This window comes from Scylla paramamosain, chromosome 37 (assembly GCF_035594125.1).
Source record: "Scylla paramamosain isolate STU-SP2022 chromosome 37, ASM3559412v1, whole genome shotgun sequence".
Classification (NCBI taxonomy): domain Eukaryota; kingdom Metazoa; phylum Arthropoda; class Malacostraca; order Decapoda; family Portunidae; genus Scylla; species Scylla paramamosain.
Window position 1 is genome coordinate 270,001 of NC_087187.1, and position 16,542 is coordinate 286,542.

The 16,542-nt window shown below is 42.7% G+C and overlaps 1 protein-coding gene across 1 annotated transcript; it reads left to right on the forward strand.

Moving 5' to 3' along the window:
* The first annotated feature begins 1,771 nt into the window (after window positions 1-1,771).
* LOC135091244 (prostaglandin G/H synthase 2-like) lies at window positions 1,772-15,504 on the forward strand. Its single transcript, XM_063988699.1, has 12 exons — window positions 1,772-1,969; window positions 5,757-5,867; window positions 6,072-6,191; window positions 7,229-7,372; window positions 7,712-8,034; window positions 8,527-8,610; window positions 9,723-9,863; window positions 10,381-10,495; window positions 10,944-11,119; window positions 11,829-11,939; window positions 12,841-13,054; window positions 13,762-15,504. The coding sequence occupies exons 1-12, from the start codon at window positions 1,942-1,944 to the stop codon at window positions 14,025-14,027; spliced, it is 1,833 nt and encodes a 610-aa protein (XP_063844769.1). The 5' UTR covers window positions 1,772-1,941; the 3' UTR covers window positions 14,028-15,504.
* Window positions 15,505-16,542: the final 1,038 nt, after the last annotated feature.

Genomic DNA, 16,542 nt, shown 5'->3' on the forward strand with positions numbered 1-16,542 from the left:
CTCTCTCTCTCTCTCTCTCTCTCTCTCTCTCTCTCTCTCTCTCTCTCTCTCTCTCTCTCTCTCTGTGTGTGTGTGTGTGTGTGTGTGTGTGTGTGTGTGTGTGTGTGTGTGTGTGTGTGTGTGTGTGTGTGTGTGTGCGCGCTTCAGTGCGGGGCGAAGGATGGAAATCCCTTGATTGTTGACTGGCTGGTGACCTCCCTCTCCTCCTCCTCCTCCTCCTCCTCCTCCTCCTCCTCCTTACAAGTGAATCCGGAAGTTGCATTCCTTGACGTAACTTCACCCGTAACTTACCTGTACACCTCCTCCTCCTCCTCCTTCTCCTCCTCTTCCTCCTCCTCCTCCTCCTTCTCATTATAAGCGTCAAATATTTAGCATTTTTTTTTTTAGGTTGATGCTCATGAGAGGAGGAGGAAAAGGAAGACACGTGAAAAGATTCAGGTGGAGAGGAAGGAAGGAAGGAAGAGGAGGAGGAGGAGGAGGAGGAGGGAGAGAGGAAGGCTTTATCTTATCTTATAATTGTTGTTGTTGTGTTGGACAGAGAGAGAGAGAGAGAGAGAGAGAGAGAGAGAGAGAGAGAGAGAGAGAGAGAGAGAGAGAGAGAGAAGGAAATTATGCCTAACAAGAGGAGTACACACACACACACACACACACACACACACACACACACACACACACACACACACACACACCAATGAAAAGTAAATAAAAAAAAAGAGGGAAAGAAAGAAATTAATAAAAATCTGGAAAATATATAAAATTTACTTGTTACGCAGAAAATAACTCTCTCTCTCTCTCTCTCTCTCTCTCTCTCTCTCTCTCTCTCTCTCTCTCTCTCTCTCTCTCTCTCTCTCTCTCTCGTCGTCTTTCAAACTGTGTCACTTTTCTATTCTTTCTTTCTTTCTTTCTTTCTTTTTTCCGTCAAGGCAAAAAAGTTGGAATTTCTAGCGTTTTTTTTAGGTAATTTTTAGGTTCTGTATTATTTTTTATGTTGGTGTGTCTATTGCATTTATTTATTTGCTAGTTTATGTATTTATTTATTTGCATTTAATTGTAAGGAACTGTGTAGGTTGTTTTGTAAATGCTGTTATTCATTCTGTCTCATTTATTTATTTCAATTTTAGTTTCCTTTCAAAATTTATATCGTTCCATTTATTCATGTGATAATTCTCTCTCTCTCTCTCTCTCTCTCTCTCTCTCTCTCTCTCTCTCTCTCTCTCTCTCTCTCTCTCTCTCTCTCTCATCACCAATATCAAGCGATGGACTTCTATACATCCTATTATCACTACCACCACCACTATACACACACACCACCACCACCACCACTACATACACACACCACCACCACCACCACCACTACACACACACACACACACACACACAGACACACACACACACCACCACCACCACCACCACCATCATTACCATTACCAGCAAACACACAATGTCCTACTATCTTGTATTTTTTCCCATAAGTTTCACTAACGCAATTCCCACACACCTTCCCAGACACGCCTCTCAGCTTCTTCCCTGGAATTGGGTGTCGGGGACAGCCCTGCGCTGAATCCGTCTACCACGCGCCATCAGAAAACACGACTTTCCCATGAACCTACACCAACAACACTGTCAGGAGTCACGTATATACACATTTTGCACGTATATACACCGATTTCAGCTTGTTAGATTTGCTAGAAATAGAGATATTGCGATTTATTAGTAATGTAAGGTAGTGGTGTTTGGCATTTAGCGTGGAGACATAAAAGCTGGCAGCATGCGCAAGAGAGGCAGATTAACTCCATCTAGGCAAGAGGGAACAGCAACGCCGCTGCTCTCACTGGTGTTACCCTTAGTTAACTCGCTTGTGCCCCTGTGAGGTTATCGAGTGCCCTGTGTACCTGCGCGGTGTTAAGTGCGTGAAGCTCTCTCTATCCAGTACCCAAGGCAATGGATAAGGAAGGACGAGAGGAGAAGGGTAAGAATTGTGTGATTTTGGGGAGTACCTGTTTCATGGGTGTTGAGGTGTGACGTGGGGTGCCTCAAGGGAGCATCCTGCGGTGTTTGAGGTGTTTGGGGATGTTTACTGTGGTGTGTGTGTGTGTGTGTGTGTGATGTTTAATGTTTTTGTGAGATGAGATGCGCTCTCTCTCTCTCTCTCTCTCTCTCTCTCTCTCTCTCTCTCTCTCTCTCTCTCTCTCTCTCTCTCTCTCTCTCTCTCTCTCTCTTTACCTCCGTACGGACATTCCTCTACCCGTCCTATGCCTCACCTTACGCCCTCCTCCTCCTCCTCCTCCTCCTCCTCCTCCTCCCTGACCCGCTCTCCTCCCTTCATTTCCTCACCGCTCACCTGTTCCCACCTTCACCTGCTCTCATCAAGTCTCCAGGTCTTCCTATGTGTTTGTTTGGCATCCATTTTTACAAGTTTCCCTTCATTCATTAATTCATGTGTGTGTGTGTGTGTGTGTGTGTGTGTGTGTGTGTGTGTGTGTGTGTGTGTGTGTGTGTGTGTGTGTGTGATATTACCTTCGCATGCCTCCTGCCTCGGACCCTCCTCCTCCTCCTCCTCCTCCTCCTCCTCTTCCTCCTCCTCATCTTTGCCAACAAGTTTCTCTTCTATAAATACCACAGAAAATTGGAGTAAACGATTGCACACACACACACACACACACACACACACACACACACAATTTTTTTCATTTTTTTTCATTTATTTTAACATATTTCCTTTCAATATATATATATATATATATATATATATATATATATATATATATATATATATATATATATATATATTTTTTTTTTTTTTCTTAAGTTATTGTTCCTGTCCCTGTGAAATGCGATGTTCTGAGTCTCTCTCTCTCTCTCTCTCTCTCTCTCTCTCTCTCTCTCTCTCTCTCTCTCTCTCTCTCTCTCTCTCTCTCTCTCTCTCTCAAACCAATTAAACTACCATCATTACTGTCATGGTAACTTTTTTACTATTACTACTACTACTACTACTACTACTATTACTGCTACCACCACCACCACCACCATCACCACCACCACCACCATCATTATGTAACGTATCATTTCAACCTTATTTTTTTTTTCACCCATCAGTTTAACTACGCAGAACTAGAATGTCGAGAGAGAGATAAAGAGAGAGAGAGAGAGAGAGAGAGAGAGAGAGAGAGAGAGAGAGAGAGAGAGAGAGAGAGAGAGAGAGAGAGAGAGAGTTTACTTTTTCACCCTTACGTCACCCCTTTGAGATGTTCTGAGTAAACTTCTGCTCTTGCATGGTGACGTTCCCTCCCAAACAAGAGTATACAAGTCTGGCCTTGAGAGAGAGAGAGAGAGAGAGAGAGAGAGAGAGAGAGAGAGAGAGAGAGAGGAAGGAAGGAAAAGAAACATGAAAGATAAATAATGTAATTAATTAATCGTTGAATTAATATAACATTTTTATGTATTTTTAGAATTTTATCCTCCTCCTCCTCCTCCTCCTCCTCCTCCTCCTCCTCCTCCTCCTCCTCCTCTACACATCTACCTTAATCTCTAGTTCCTCCACATACAATACCACGTTGCAGAAAAGACCTAACACACACACACACACACACACACACACACACACACACACACACACACACACACACACACACACACACACAGACCTTGGGGACTGTATCAAGTGGGAAACCCAGATGGGAGGAAGAGAAGGATACGAAGAGGAGGAGGAGGAGGAGGAGAAGGACAGGAGGAGGAGAGGAAGGGCGTAGCATCCTCTCCTGGTTTTTCTCATAGTTACACACACACACACACACACACACACACACACACACACACACACACACACACACACACACACAGAGAGAGAGAGAGAGAGAGAGAGAGAGAGAGAGAGAGAGTGTATTTGTCCTTGTCCATGTCCGCTGTCGGCATTCTTATTAATGTACACCTTGCACACACACACACACACACACTAATTGGCACACACACACACCCTAACACGCACTGACACACACAAATGTAGTGATGCATGGTCTCTCTCTCTCTCTCTCTCTCTCTCTCTCTCTCTCTCTCTCTCTCTCTCTCTCTCTCTCTCTCTCTCTCTCTCTCTAATCACATATTTTAAGAACTCAGATATCTTAACAATTTACTTCCTCTCTTACCACCACAATCTCTTTTTTCTCCTCTTCCTCCACATGTAAGAGATGCAGTGTATTCAGAACCAGCTGAGTCAGGCACGGACCAGCTGTGAGTAGTCAGTGCCCAGCTGCTCTAGTGCTGAGATGTGGCCGGCAGATAAATGGTGACAGCTATGGGATATGACGGATTGACATAGGCGGCGCACTAATGGAGAGGGAAAAGAAAAGATAGTGAAGGGATTTTGTGAGAGGAATGGAGTATGGAGATTAATGTGTGTTTGTTTTAAGAATGAATGGATGTAGAGTGAAGAGTAAAGAGAGATAAAGGAAGTAATTAAGAAGTTTATGAGGGTTATGCACGAAAATTTACTGTTTTAACTAAAGGGAATGGAAATTAATGTGTGTTTGTTTTGAGGAAAGAATTGATGTAGATGCAAATGTACGTAGAAAGAGAACTGATTTAGATAGAAATGGAGGAAGAGAGAGAAAAAAAAGATTGCTGTGAAAATAGATTGTTAAATATAGAGAAATGGAGGTTAGTATGACGGAATAGATACATATAGAGGTGTAGAGAGACGAGAGAGAAAGCAAAAAAAAAAAAGTAAAAAATAATGAAGTTTATGAGGGGAGTGTTTGTTTGAATTGTGAAAATTGAGTTAAATAAGATGAGTGAGAGTTAATTTGTGCTTGTTTAAGACAAAATGGATATAAATGGCGTTGTAGAGAGAGAGAGAGAGAGAGAGAGAGAGAGAGAGAGAGAGAGAGAGAGAGAGAGAGAGAGAGAGTGTGTCATGTACTTGACGAAGATTGAGAAGAAAGGTCAGATTTGAAAGTCTAGATTAGAGGAAAGGAAAGAAAAAAATATATATTAGGAAAAAAAAAAGATTAGTAATGTATTCAGAAGTGATGAAATTTAAATGAGAAAACAAAACAAAAATAATATAATGAGAAAGATAGACTCATATAGGATGCACTTAGTCGTAAAATATATAGAAGACAACACAAGAAATGGGACAAGATACGATGGAGAAATATGATAGATTAGATAAAGTGTAGTGGAAAATGAGATAAGTAGAGAGAGATAGAGAGGAAGAGGAGGAGGAGGAGGAGGCACGGAAACAGCAGAGCAAGTGGAAGCAGAAAGAGGAGAAAGAGAGAATGAAGAAAAATGAGATAAGGAAATGTTATACCTAAGACAATAACACACACACACACACACACACACACACACACAGAGAGAGAGAGAGAGAGAGAGAGAATTAGTCATTATTTCTTTGTCTTTTTTTGTCTCTTCCTGTTTTCTTATTATTATCCTTGACTTCTGTGTGTGTGTGTGTGTGTGTGTGTGTGTGTGTGTGTGTGTGTGTGTGTGTGTGTGTGTGTGAATATTACATTCTGTCGTATCATTGTCAAAACTGCATTATCTTTTTTGCCTCTTCTTTATTATCTAGTGTATTTTTTTCCCTTATTTATTTATATGTTTTTTTCCGTAATCTAACTAAATGAAGTCTGAAAAATTAACATTATTATTCGTATATCTAAGAAAAGCTACGTGTTTTCCTGGTATTTCGTTGTTCTTCGCTTTTTTTTTTTCTTTAATATTTTGTTCCAGTTTCTTATTGTGTTTTGTGTTTGCAGGGGGAAGGCGGGTGATGGTTGGCGTGGCAGGCGTGGTGCTGGCCGCCTCCTTCCTCTTCATGCGAGGCCCCGTCCAGGAAACATCAGCGCCCTCCACTCCGCCCACATACGGTAAGGCAACTGTGATAGACTCCTTGCTTTTGAAATTTCGCTGCCGTTCTCTCGTGTTTAAGTTAATTGTTTTGAAATGTCACTTTTTTTTTTTTTTTTTAAGTTTGTTTTGATATTTCGGTGTCTCTTTTGTTTGTGTGTTATTAAATTTCTCTCTCTCTCTTCTGTCAGCTAATCACCCCTCTCTCTCTCTCCGCCGTGCAGATTACGACCCATGCTGCTCCTTTCCGTGCCAGAACCAGGGCGTGTGTACAACCTTGCAGAACAACAGCTACACGTGCGACTGCACGGGCACGGGCCACTACGGAACCAACTGTCAAATACGTAAGTAGTAGTAGTAGTGGTGGTGGTGGTGGCAGAAGGGTGGTTTTGTAACTAGGGAGATTGGTAGAGAGAGAAGCGCCACAAAGCGTTGGCGGCAAAGATGCCGCGAAATACCCATAAATCCTACTTAGTGAAACAAACTCGTGGACGAAAGAGTATTTTCCCCAAAAGAACTTTGCATTTGATAAGGCGTCAGTTGAATGATTCGCCATTCCTCACAGCAAGGAAAATAAAACAAAATAACCCTGATATCCTGGCACATGCTTCCGTAACAATACGAGTGACCGACACTGCACGCCCTCTGCTTGAGAAGTTATCGCGCTGTAAAACCTCTTTTTAACACCTGCCCACAAGTCTGCAGAAGAAGAGGAAGTCATTTTTTTCCTCGTCCTCCTCTCCTTCCTTTGCAGCTGTATTAATTTTACTTGCATTATTTATTCATTCATTTTTTTTTTTATTCTTTTATACATTTCTTATCTTTATCTTTTTGCTTTTTTTCGGTGATGCAATCTCCTTGTATATTTCTTTCCTTGTATGTGGTATTTTTTTTCACACCATATAAGTAAACATGCGTTATTTCCACACAAAGGCTTCATTAACATACAATTCATACAAGAACCGGAGAACTGCATGCATGTAAGAATAGGAAGATAAGATGAAAAGATTAAACATATCTTTATAGCAAACTTAACTCTCTCTCTCTCTCTCTCTCTCTCTCTCTCTCTCTCTCTCTCTCTCTCTCTCTCTCTCTCTCTCTCTCATGTTTAAGTCAGTTTAGAATACATACTTTTCTTCTATAACTCTCTTGATTAGGTTAGGTAACTCTTCCTTATGTGATTGTTGGGTTAGGTTAAGCTAAGTTAGGAAGTCAGTTGAGGTCAGTTTTCCATCATGGTCAAGTTAGGTTAAGTTACTTTAGGTTAGGTCAGGTTTGGAAGCCAGTTTAGGTTAGGTCAGGTTAGGTGAAGTCATTAGGTTAGATAAGGTCACTTATCCTCACCCAGTTATCATTCCTTACGGTGTGACCTTTCCTGCAGCCACGTGGGGGTCATGGATCGCCAAGCAGCTCAAGCCAGACCCAGAGACAGTGCACAACCTCATCACCGCCAACTGGCCGCTGTGGGCTGTCATCAACCGCATCCCCTTCCTCCACTCCAAAATTATGACCTACGTGTACCTGTGTGAGTATTTGGTGTTTGTTTTATTTGATTTATTCCTCTGTTTTTTGTTCTATTTTTGTTCTTTCTTCCTTTTCTTTTCTTTTTCTTTTTTTTATGACCTAAGTTTATCTATATAAGTATTTGGTACTCATTCTGTTTGTTCTCTCGTATTTTTTCTTCATATTTTGTTGTTTTCCTTTTCTTTATTTTATCTTTTTTGTTTTTTCTTCCTTTACTTTCTTTTCTTTCATTCCTTTCTCTCTCTTTCATTTCTCTAATCCCTTATACCTTTCCCTCACACCATCCCCCTACCTATAACCTTACCAAACCTCGCCAAACCTAACCTGATTTCCCCACCAGCACGCGGGGACCTGGTTGACTCACCACCTACATTCGAAAGCGACCACCACTACATCACCCTTGACGCTTACTATAACGAATCCTACTACGGCCGTGCCCTGCCCCCCGTGCCTGCCCACTGCCCGACCCCCATGGGAGTGGCTGGCCCCAAGGAGTTCCCTGACGTGGACGAGCTGATCAAGAAGGTGTTCCTGAGACGAGAGTTCATTCCAGACCCCCATGACACCAATGTGCTGTTCCAATATTACGCTCAGCACTTCACCCACCAATTCTTCAGGACGGATTACACAAAGGGACCCCATCTCACTAAGGGCAACGGAGGGGTGAGTACTGGTCTGGTGGGGATTCTTGGGGTGTGTGTTTAGGTTGGGGGCGGTTCCTGGGGTGAGTGTTGGTCTGGTGGAGATTTGTGGGGTGAGTCTTGGGGTTTATTTGAGGTTCTTAGCTACTAAGGTGTTTTGGTTTGGCAGGTGCGTGAATTGGAAGTTCCCAGAGTGTTTCATAGGTTTGTTCCTCCAGGTTGTATTTGTGAAGGCAATGGAAGGGATAAATTGTCAGTAACTTATGAAGGATTTGATAGAAAGACTCAAAGGAGAGAGGTAAACTGTGCCTATCATGTCTTTCACCTCATTATATTCCCAGTAGGTGAAATAAACCACCTGTCTTGCATTCTGTCTCTCTTAGGTGGACATCACAGTTGTACTATATCACCATCCCTGTCTCTCTCTGTCTCTCTGTCTCTCTGGTGCCATATCATGTCTAAATCACACTTCAGTCCCTTCAGGTGCAATTAACCATGTCTTTCTCTCCTACAGGTGGACGTGTCAAACATCTACGGCCTCAATGAGCAGGACCGGCGTGCCCTCAGGTCATGGGAGAATGGGAAACTCCGCACTCAGGTGAGCTGCTTGTCACTTGCCCTCTCGAGACCTTTATTTTTATTGTTCATTCTACCAGTTTGTTAGTCAGTCAGCCTGTTATTAAGATAGTCAGTTAGTTATTCAATCAATCTGTATCTGTCCAACTATCTGTTTATCTGTTCATCTATCTATCTATCTATCTATCTATCTATATCTATCTATCTCCATTCTAATCAGGGTTATTAGTAAATCAGATGTAATTGTAGTAGAAATTTTGAAATTTTAAGTTATTTTGTTTTGAGTAGCTGTCTTAGTCTCTCTCTCTCTCTCTCTCTCTCTCTCTCTCTCTCTCTCTCTCTCTCTCTCTCTCTCTCTCTCTCTCTCTCTCTCTCTCTCTCTCTCTCTCTCTCTCTCTCTCTCTCTCTCTCTCATCCTAATCATCTCCCCTGCTTGTTTCCTTCCTCCCTATTTTGCAACATTAATTCTCTCTCTCTCTCTCTCTCTCTCTCTCTCTCTCTCTCTCTCTCTCTCTCTCTCTCTCTCTCTCTCTCTCTCTCTCTCTCTCTCTCTCTCTCTCTCTCTCTCTCTCTCTCTCTCTCTCCCCCTCCCTCCCTCCCTCCCTCCCTCCCTCCCTCCCTCCCTCCCTCTTCCTGTATACATGACCTGATCTCAATTTCCTCCCTGCTGACCTCATTCATCCCCCCTCTCTCTCTCTCTCTCTCTCTCTCTCTCTCTCTCTCTCTCTCTCTCTCTCTCTCTCTCTCTCTCTCTCTCTCTCTCTCTCTCTCTCTCTCTCTCTCTCTCTCTCTCTCTCTCTCTCAGATTCCCTTCTTTTTTAATGCTAAGTTGTCTCCAGTTCTTTCTTTTCTTCACAGTTTCTTATTTTTTTTATTCTGTTGCTTGTTGTCTTGTTTGCTTCCTATTTCCCTTATTCTTCCTCTTCCCAACTTGCCTCTAAATTATTTCTTCCTCATCTTTACTTTTCTTGTTAATATGTTTTCCTTATTCCTCCTTTATTTCCCCATGTTCCAGCTCTTTTGCAGACTACTAGATGCATAGATATTCCAGTTTCTTCCAGGCATTCCTTCCCATCACTCCTCCAGCTTCTCTTCCCAACACCATGACTTAACCTCACTCTGCCTTGCCCCCAGGTGATCAACGGCGAGGAGTTCCCACCATACCTGAAGGACGTGCCAGCCATCAGCATGGACTACCCGCCCCACATCCCCATCCCTGAGACTGGCAAGTTTGCCCTTGGCCACCCGTTCTTCGCCCTCCTGCCTGGACTGTTTGTAAGTCACCCTCTGTGCCCCTGTTTGTCTCTGTCCAGCCTTTAAGTTTCTCTGTCAGTCCTTCTCATTCAACCTGTAAGTCTTTTTCCTTTCCTTCTCTCACCTTATTCTGTCCACCTCCCTTGTGCAAGAGTTAAGCAGTATTCTCAGTCATTCATTCCTTTCACTGGTAAACTCTGGAACCCCCTGCCTGCTTCTGTATTTCCTCCTTCCTCCACCTTGAACTCTCTCACAAGGGAGGTTTCAAGACACTTTTCCTCTTATGTATTAATTTACTAGCAAGTAATTCTTTGTTTTCTCTTCCCTCAGGATTTAAAATTTCCCCGTAAAATTTTTTTCCGAAGGTCATTGCTTTACCTCTGTCCAATCTTTCAAATTTCCCTGTCAGGCTTTCTTTATCCCTATCCAGCTTTTAAATTTCCCTGTCACTGTTTGTTCCTCCCTATCCAGCCTTTCACTTCCCCACAAGTACCTCCATCTGTTTTCCCCACCAGTAAGCCCAACTTTCCTTCTACAGGCGTACTCCACCATCTGGATGAGGGAGCACAACCGTGTGTGTGACGAGCTGCTCAAGATTCACCCTCACTGGGATGATGAGCGCCTCTACCAGACTGCCCGCCTTATCGTCATCGGTAAGGAGAGAGAAAGAGAGAGAGAGAGGGGTGACTAGTAAAATGGATGGATGCATGGATGGTTAGATAAGGAGATATTTTGGTAAGGTGGAGGAAATGGAAGTGGAAGGTTTGTTTTGGAAGGCAAGTTTGATATTGGAAGGGTGGAGTGAGTGAGAGAGAGGTGATCACTAGGGTGGATGAATGGGTGGATGGTTAGGTTAGGCTCATTAAGAAGAATAAATTGGAAGAGGAAGATAAAAAAATGTTTTTTTAAGGCAGCTTTGAAATTGAATAGTAGAATGATTAACAGATGCAAGAGACACAGCATACCTTTTATCTACCCATCACTCATCAATCTAACCATTTACCCGCATTACATCCCCATCTATCCATCAACAAACCCACCTACCAATGCACCCAGCCATGTGTTCCCCCGTGACCTGACCTGACCTCTCTTGATCCCCAGGCGAGGTCATCAAGATCACCATTGAGGACTATGTGCAGCATCTGAGTCAGTACCGCCTTCGCCTGACCTTTGAGCCACACCTGACCCATGGCACCCACTTCCAGTACCACAACCGCATCCACGCAGAGTTCAACCACCTCTACCACTGGCACCCGCTCATTCCCGATGGCCTGGAGGTGAGGCAGGGAGGGGGAGTGATGGGGAGATGGTGGTGATAGAGGGTAGGAGAAATGGTGGTGATGGAGAGTGAGGGAGGGTGGGTGGTGGAGAAGTGTTGAGGGAGAGAGAGGGAAAGAGAGGGAAAGATTGGGATAGAGAGAAAGAAATGGTTAAGTTTATGAAGTTTTAATGTGAATAGAAGGAAGAGGGAAAGATTGGGATAGAGAGAAAGAAATGGTTAAGTTTATGAAGTTTTAATGTGAATAGAAGGAAGAGGGAAAGATTGGGATAGAGAGAAAGAAATGGTTAAGTTTATGAAGTTTTAATGTGAATAGAAGGAAATGGTGTTTTTGTTTCCTTGTGAGTCAAAGAATACAAGTGGTTTTAAATGATTTGTAACTGGAAGCAAGAAAATAATGTGGCTTGTTGTTGTATTGAACGCCAGAATGAGTTACCAGTTAAGCCCTACCATGCCTCACCTGTCCCCACTTCTTCACCACTATACAACACCAGAGTGACTTGCCAGGCCTCCCTAATGCAAGAATTAACCAGTATTCTCAGTCATTAATCCTTTTCACAGGTAAACTCTGGAACTCTCTGCCTGTTTCTGTATTTCCTCCTTCCTGTGCCTTATCACAGCTCACCTTTCCTCTGGTACACCATTACACATCACTTAGGAGAATCATTAAGCCTCACAGTATCTCACATTTGTGTTCTGGTTCACAGGTGAGCAACACCAGCTACGCCCTGATGGACATGGCCTTCTCCACTGCGCCCATCTTCAAGCACGGCCTGGATAACTTCATCCACGCCATGGTCAACAGCCGCTCCGGAGCTGTGAGTACTGTGCCTTTGTGTTGCTTGTGTCATCCACCTGCACCCTGATTGAGCCTCTGATTGACACTTCCCTTAACTTGTTTACTGATAAATGTTGCTTTTCCTCATCCTTTCATTCTTTCATCTTTTCTTTTCTTGAGCCTTTCACTACTAAACCCTACTTTTGCTGATCTATTCACTGCTAATCCTTCCTTTCCTTGACCCATTCACTGCTAAACCTTACATTAATTGACCCATTCACTGCCAAATCCTGACTTCCCTTGACTTACCCACTCCTAAACCTTGCATTCCCTAACCTGCTGCTAATCCATACACTCCTTAACTCATTCACTGCTAAATGCTGTCTTTCCTAACTCATTCACTGCTAAACATTACTTCCCTTAACCTGTTCACTCATAAAACCTTACATTTCCTAACCTGCTGCTAAACATTTTTCCTCAATCACCTGCAAGTTTTTTTTTTTAGACTGCATTACAGTAGTCTGTTAAATAGTTTCATGTATAGGAAATATAGAATTAATCTTTTATCCCTCTTTTTTTCTGTGTCTGTCCATGCAAACTATATTTCTCCCTCACTCTGAATATTGAGAAAGAGTAACCACATCAGTAAATCTATGAAAATTCACCTTAACAATCCCCACAGCGCTCCACACACTTCTGACACTGTTTCCTGCCCTGCACACTGTCAACCCACATCAGATGCACACTACCTCCCAGACACACATGTACTGGCTCCCTCTGCCCCACCAAGCACACTCACTCTTACTCTCTCCCTTTCCAGCTGTTCAATACCCTGCACCTCTCAAACCACACCAGATGCATACTACCTCTCAGACACACATGTACTGACTCCCTCTGCCCTACCAAGCACACCACCACTCACTCCTTCTCTCCCCTCACAGCTGACATCAAGGAACCACGCACACGCTCTCTACCCAGTGCTGAAGAAGGTGATTGAAAACGGCCGCCAGCTGAGGTTCCAGGGACTCAATGCATACCGCAGGAGGTTCGGCATGCAGCCCTTCACCTCCTTCCTCGATCTGGCCGGTGACCCTGAATTGGCGGCTGACCTGGAGCACTTCTACGGGGACATAGAGGCTGTGGAGTACTATGTCGGTGAGTGTCTGTGTGGAGGAGGAGGAGGAGGAGGAGGAGGAGAGGTGGTAAAGGTGATAGGAAGAAGGAACAGGAGTGTTTTGGCAGCAGAAGTAATAACAGATGACAGAAATAGGAGGAGGATGAGGAGGAGGAGGAGAGGTAGTAAAGGTGGAAGACAGGAATAGTAGTGTTGTTTGATAAAGGAGAAGCAGTGGGGGAAAGAAGAGATGAATGATGGAAGGAGACAAGATTATCAGTAAGAGGAGGAAGAGGAAGAGGATTAGAAGTAAGGAAGGACAGAAAACTGGCAGCAGGAGGAAGAGTAGGAACAAATAAGCATACAGACAAGAGGAACTAGATCACACCTTTCTTCTCTTTCCTTTTGATACAACAAATTTTTCCCTCTCAGTTGTATAGTTAGTATAGAACTTAGTGAGGATTGAAAGGTCTGTTGTAGTGTGAAATTTACTTGTATTCACTTATATTATCCTGTATTGCATAACCTTCCTGAGTTGTATCCCTAAATTCAAGTTTGTCAGGATTTAAAGCTGTTATGCAAAATTTTCTTATATATTCACTGGTATTCATTTGTGTTCACTTGCATTTGTTAACTTGTATCTCATAGCCTCCCCAAACACCTTTCATCTGTACTGTACTAATCCACCATCACTTCCCTTGTGCCCTAATGTTCCCACCACCAGTCTAACACACCCCCCTTCCCTCAGGTCTTGTCACAGAACGCCCCGGCCCCTCGGTCACCCCGCTGTCCATGGTCAATATGGGAGGCCCCTGGAGTGTGAAGGGGCTCATGGCTAACCCCATCTGCAGCCCTAAGTACTGGAAGCCCTCCACTTTTGGCGGCGAGGAAGGCTTTCAGATCATCAAGACAGCCACTCTGGAGAGACTTTTCTGCCTCAACATGAAAACTGGCTGTCAGAATATTGCGTTCACAGTCCCCCTGGTACGCCTTGAGCTTCTGGGGTTGTGTTAGGGTACATTCATGTTATGGCTGTGTCTTGACGTCTTCCCAGCCCATCCTGATGTGCCCTGAGTTCCTGAAAGTGGGTTAGGGTGTTGGGGTGTGTGGCTGTCGGCTGTGAGGTGAATTGAAGCTTCTTGCAGTTAAAACATTCCAAAGTTTGGGCGCCCAAGTGTGTGTGTGTGTGTGTGTGTGTGTGTGTGTGTGTGTGTGTGTGTGTGTGTGTGTGTGTGTGTGAGAGAGAGAGAGAGAGAGAGAGAGGTATTTCAGGGGCATTTCTGTAATTGTTCCTGTCTGTACTGGCAGGAATGGGTTAATTAGGAAGTGAGTGAGTGTTGGTGAGTTCCATTAAAATTTTTTATGTGGGTGTGTGTATGTATGTCTGTATTTATAGATGTGTGTGTGTGTTTCTGTCCGAGGCTAGTCAAGCTTGAGTATTTATTTCTGTGGATGGAGTGTGCTTGCCTTTTCTTATTGATTTTTTATTGATAGGCAAGATGGAATTGTTACTTATTTTATTATTTATGTATCTATTTATTTGTTATTTACTTACTTTGATAAAAGGGGAATATGATGAATTTATAACACTATTCTTTACTTATTAAGATAGGAAAGAAAGTGCTACATTTGAAACATCTTTCTTACAAGTTGATAGCATTGTAAACTCCACCTTTGTATAGGGAAGATTCAACTGACACTTGCTTCTTAGTCATTTATGATGTAGATAGACAATTTGTTATGGCAGAAGAGGGAAGCATCACTCTACACAGCTTAATGAACAGTTAGTGCTGCACTGCTGAATGAGGAACCGGAACTCCTCCTTGTGAGCATCCGGGAGGTGGAAGACACACATGGACACCGGTGAGAGTGCGCCACAGAGTATTATTATAAAGAGTGTCTGTGGCTGTGAGGTTCCTGTTGTTTAACACCAGAATGCCCCATCCTGGCTGTGCTGTACAGGCTGCAGGGGAGGATACAGGGATCTTCAAGTGCTTCCATGGCTGCACTGGTAGTCTGACAGGGATTTCTGGAGTCACAGGGGACAGAAGTGGCTGGAGATCACCACCTCCCATCTCTGTGGTCTCTGGAAACAGCCGTGGTGGGATCCCAAGTGGTTAATCCTTTCACTGTCAACATTGAGGTCTCTGTAATGGTTTACTTGCATTGACAGCAAGAAAAGATCAATTATATGGTTACTTTCATCTCTGCTTAGATACAGAACTGTTTGAAGTGACTGTAGTACAAAAAATTGTCATTCGAAATTTGTTTGTGGTAATGGGAAAGATTGAGTGGCTGGCACTGAAAGGGTTAAGGATATGAGGCTGGGAATGAGACATTGTTTTGACAGCATTTTCCACTCTGCTCTTCCTCTCAGTTACCAAGAAAGATGAAAGTGTGTGTGTGTGTGGGTGATACTCTGATATTTTTTGTACATAGGCTGTATATAGTTATTGTTATTTCATAGATAAAATAAAAGATGCAAAGAATATTCATGTTTTCTTTTTATTTTATTGTATTCAAAAATTTTTTTTTTTAATATCCCCCCAAAAAAAAAAAAAATATTTACTAGGCTTTCCTCTCTTACGATCCTAATCTTCCTCTATAACCCTGATAATGATGCAGAAATAGTTTGCTTTCTTCCTACTAATATATCATCACTTGAAGTACTATAATTAATTGTACAGACGATGAGAAAATAGAGTAGGGAAAAGGAAGAAAAAAATTTTCCCACTATCTTTAGACGATAAATAAATGAAAGAACAATGGAAAAATAGCACATGATGCAGTTCACTTAAAAAAAAAAAAATACTATATTAAAGAAAGTAAATATTTAACCAGTGGATGTGAAATTATAAACTACGTAATTTTTCCCTTTTTTTTCATCATAGAAACGATCAGAAAATGAGTTAATAGCAAATATCATATTTTCAAAGGAAATGGAAAAAAAGTACTCAGTTATTTAACAATCCTGTAAAAATCACCTAGATATTTAAGCAGTACATATATAATTGAAAACTACACAAATTTTCATAAGTTTTTCACCATAGAGGCAATCAGGAGATGGATTAGTAACAAATTCAAGCATTTTCATGAGACCTTCCCGCCTTGACACGCCAATGTGACGCCATTACACTTCACGGGAAAGCACGTGTAGGAAGCGTGAGTATCCAAATCCCCTGCATATCCTATTTTACTATACCTATCTTGATGAACTTACCTATGTATGCTTAATCAGCCTTAATGTACATGTATACCTAGTGAAATGTGCCGGGGGAGCCTTGAATATGGAGATATACGAGAAATATGGTGAGGGCAGGACCGCCTAAATGTAGAGGATATTGAAGCCAGAAGTTGACGTATTATATTTTCTTATTTATTATTAGTACGCCTCCTCCTGGCCTGACGTGCTTCCCCTCAGGTGTTCACTGAGGAGAAGGGTGTTTTATGCTCTCCTACGTGATTCAGGCGTTTTAATTAACTGAATGAATATATTGGTGTCCAGGGAATGACTCTCTCTCTCTCTCTC

Coding starts and splice junctions, on each gene's coding strand:
- LOC135091244 (XM_063988699.1), top strand. CDS start 1,942: ATGGATAAGGAAGGACGAGAGGAGAAGG. Junction 9,864..10,380: donor CCCTCCTGCCTGGACTGTTT/GTAAGTCACCCT, acceptor TTCCTTCTACAG/GCGTACTCCACCATCTGGAT. Junction 11,940..12,840: donor TCAACAGCCGCTCCGGAGCT/GTGAGTACTGTG, acceptor CTCCCCTCACAG/CTGACATCAAGGAACCACGC.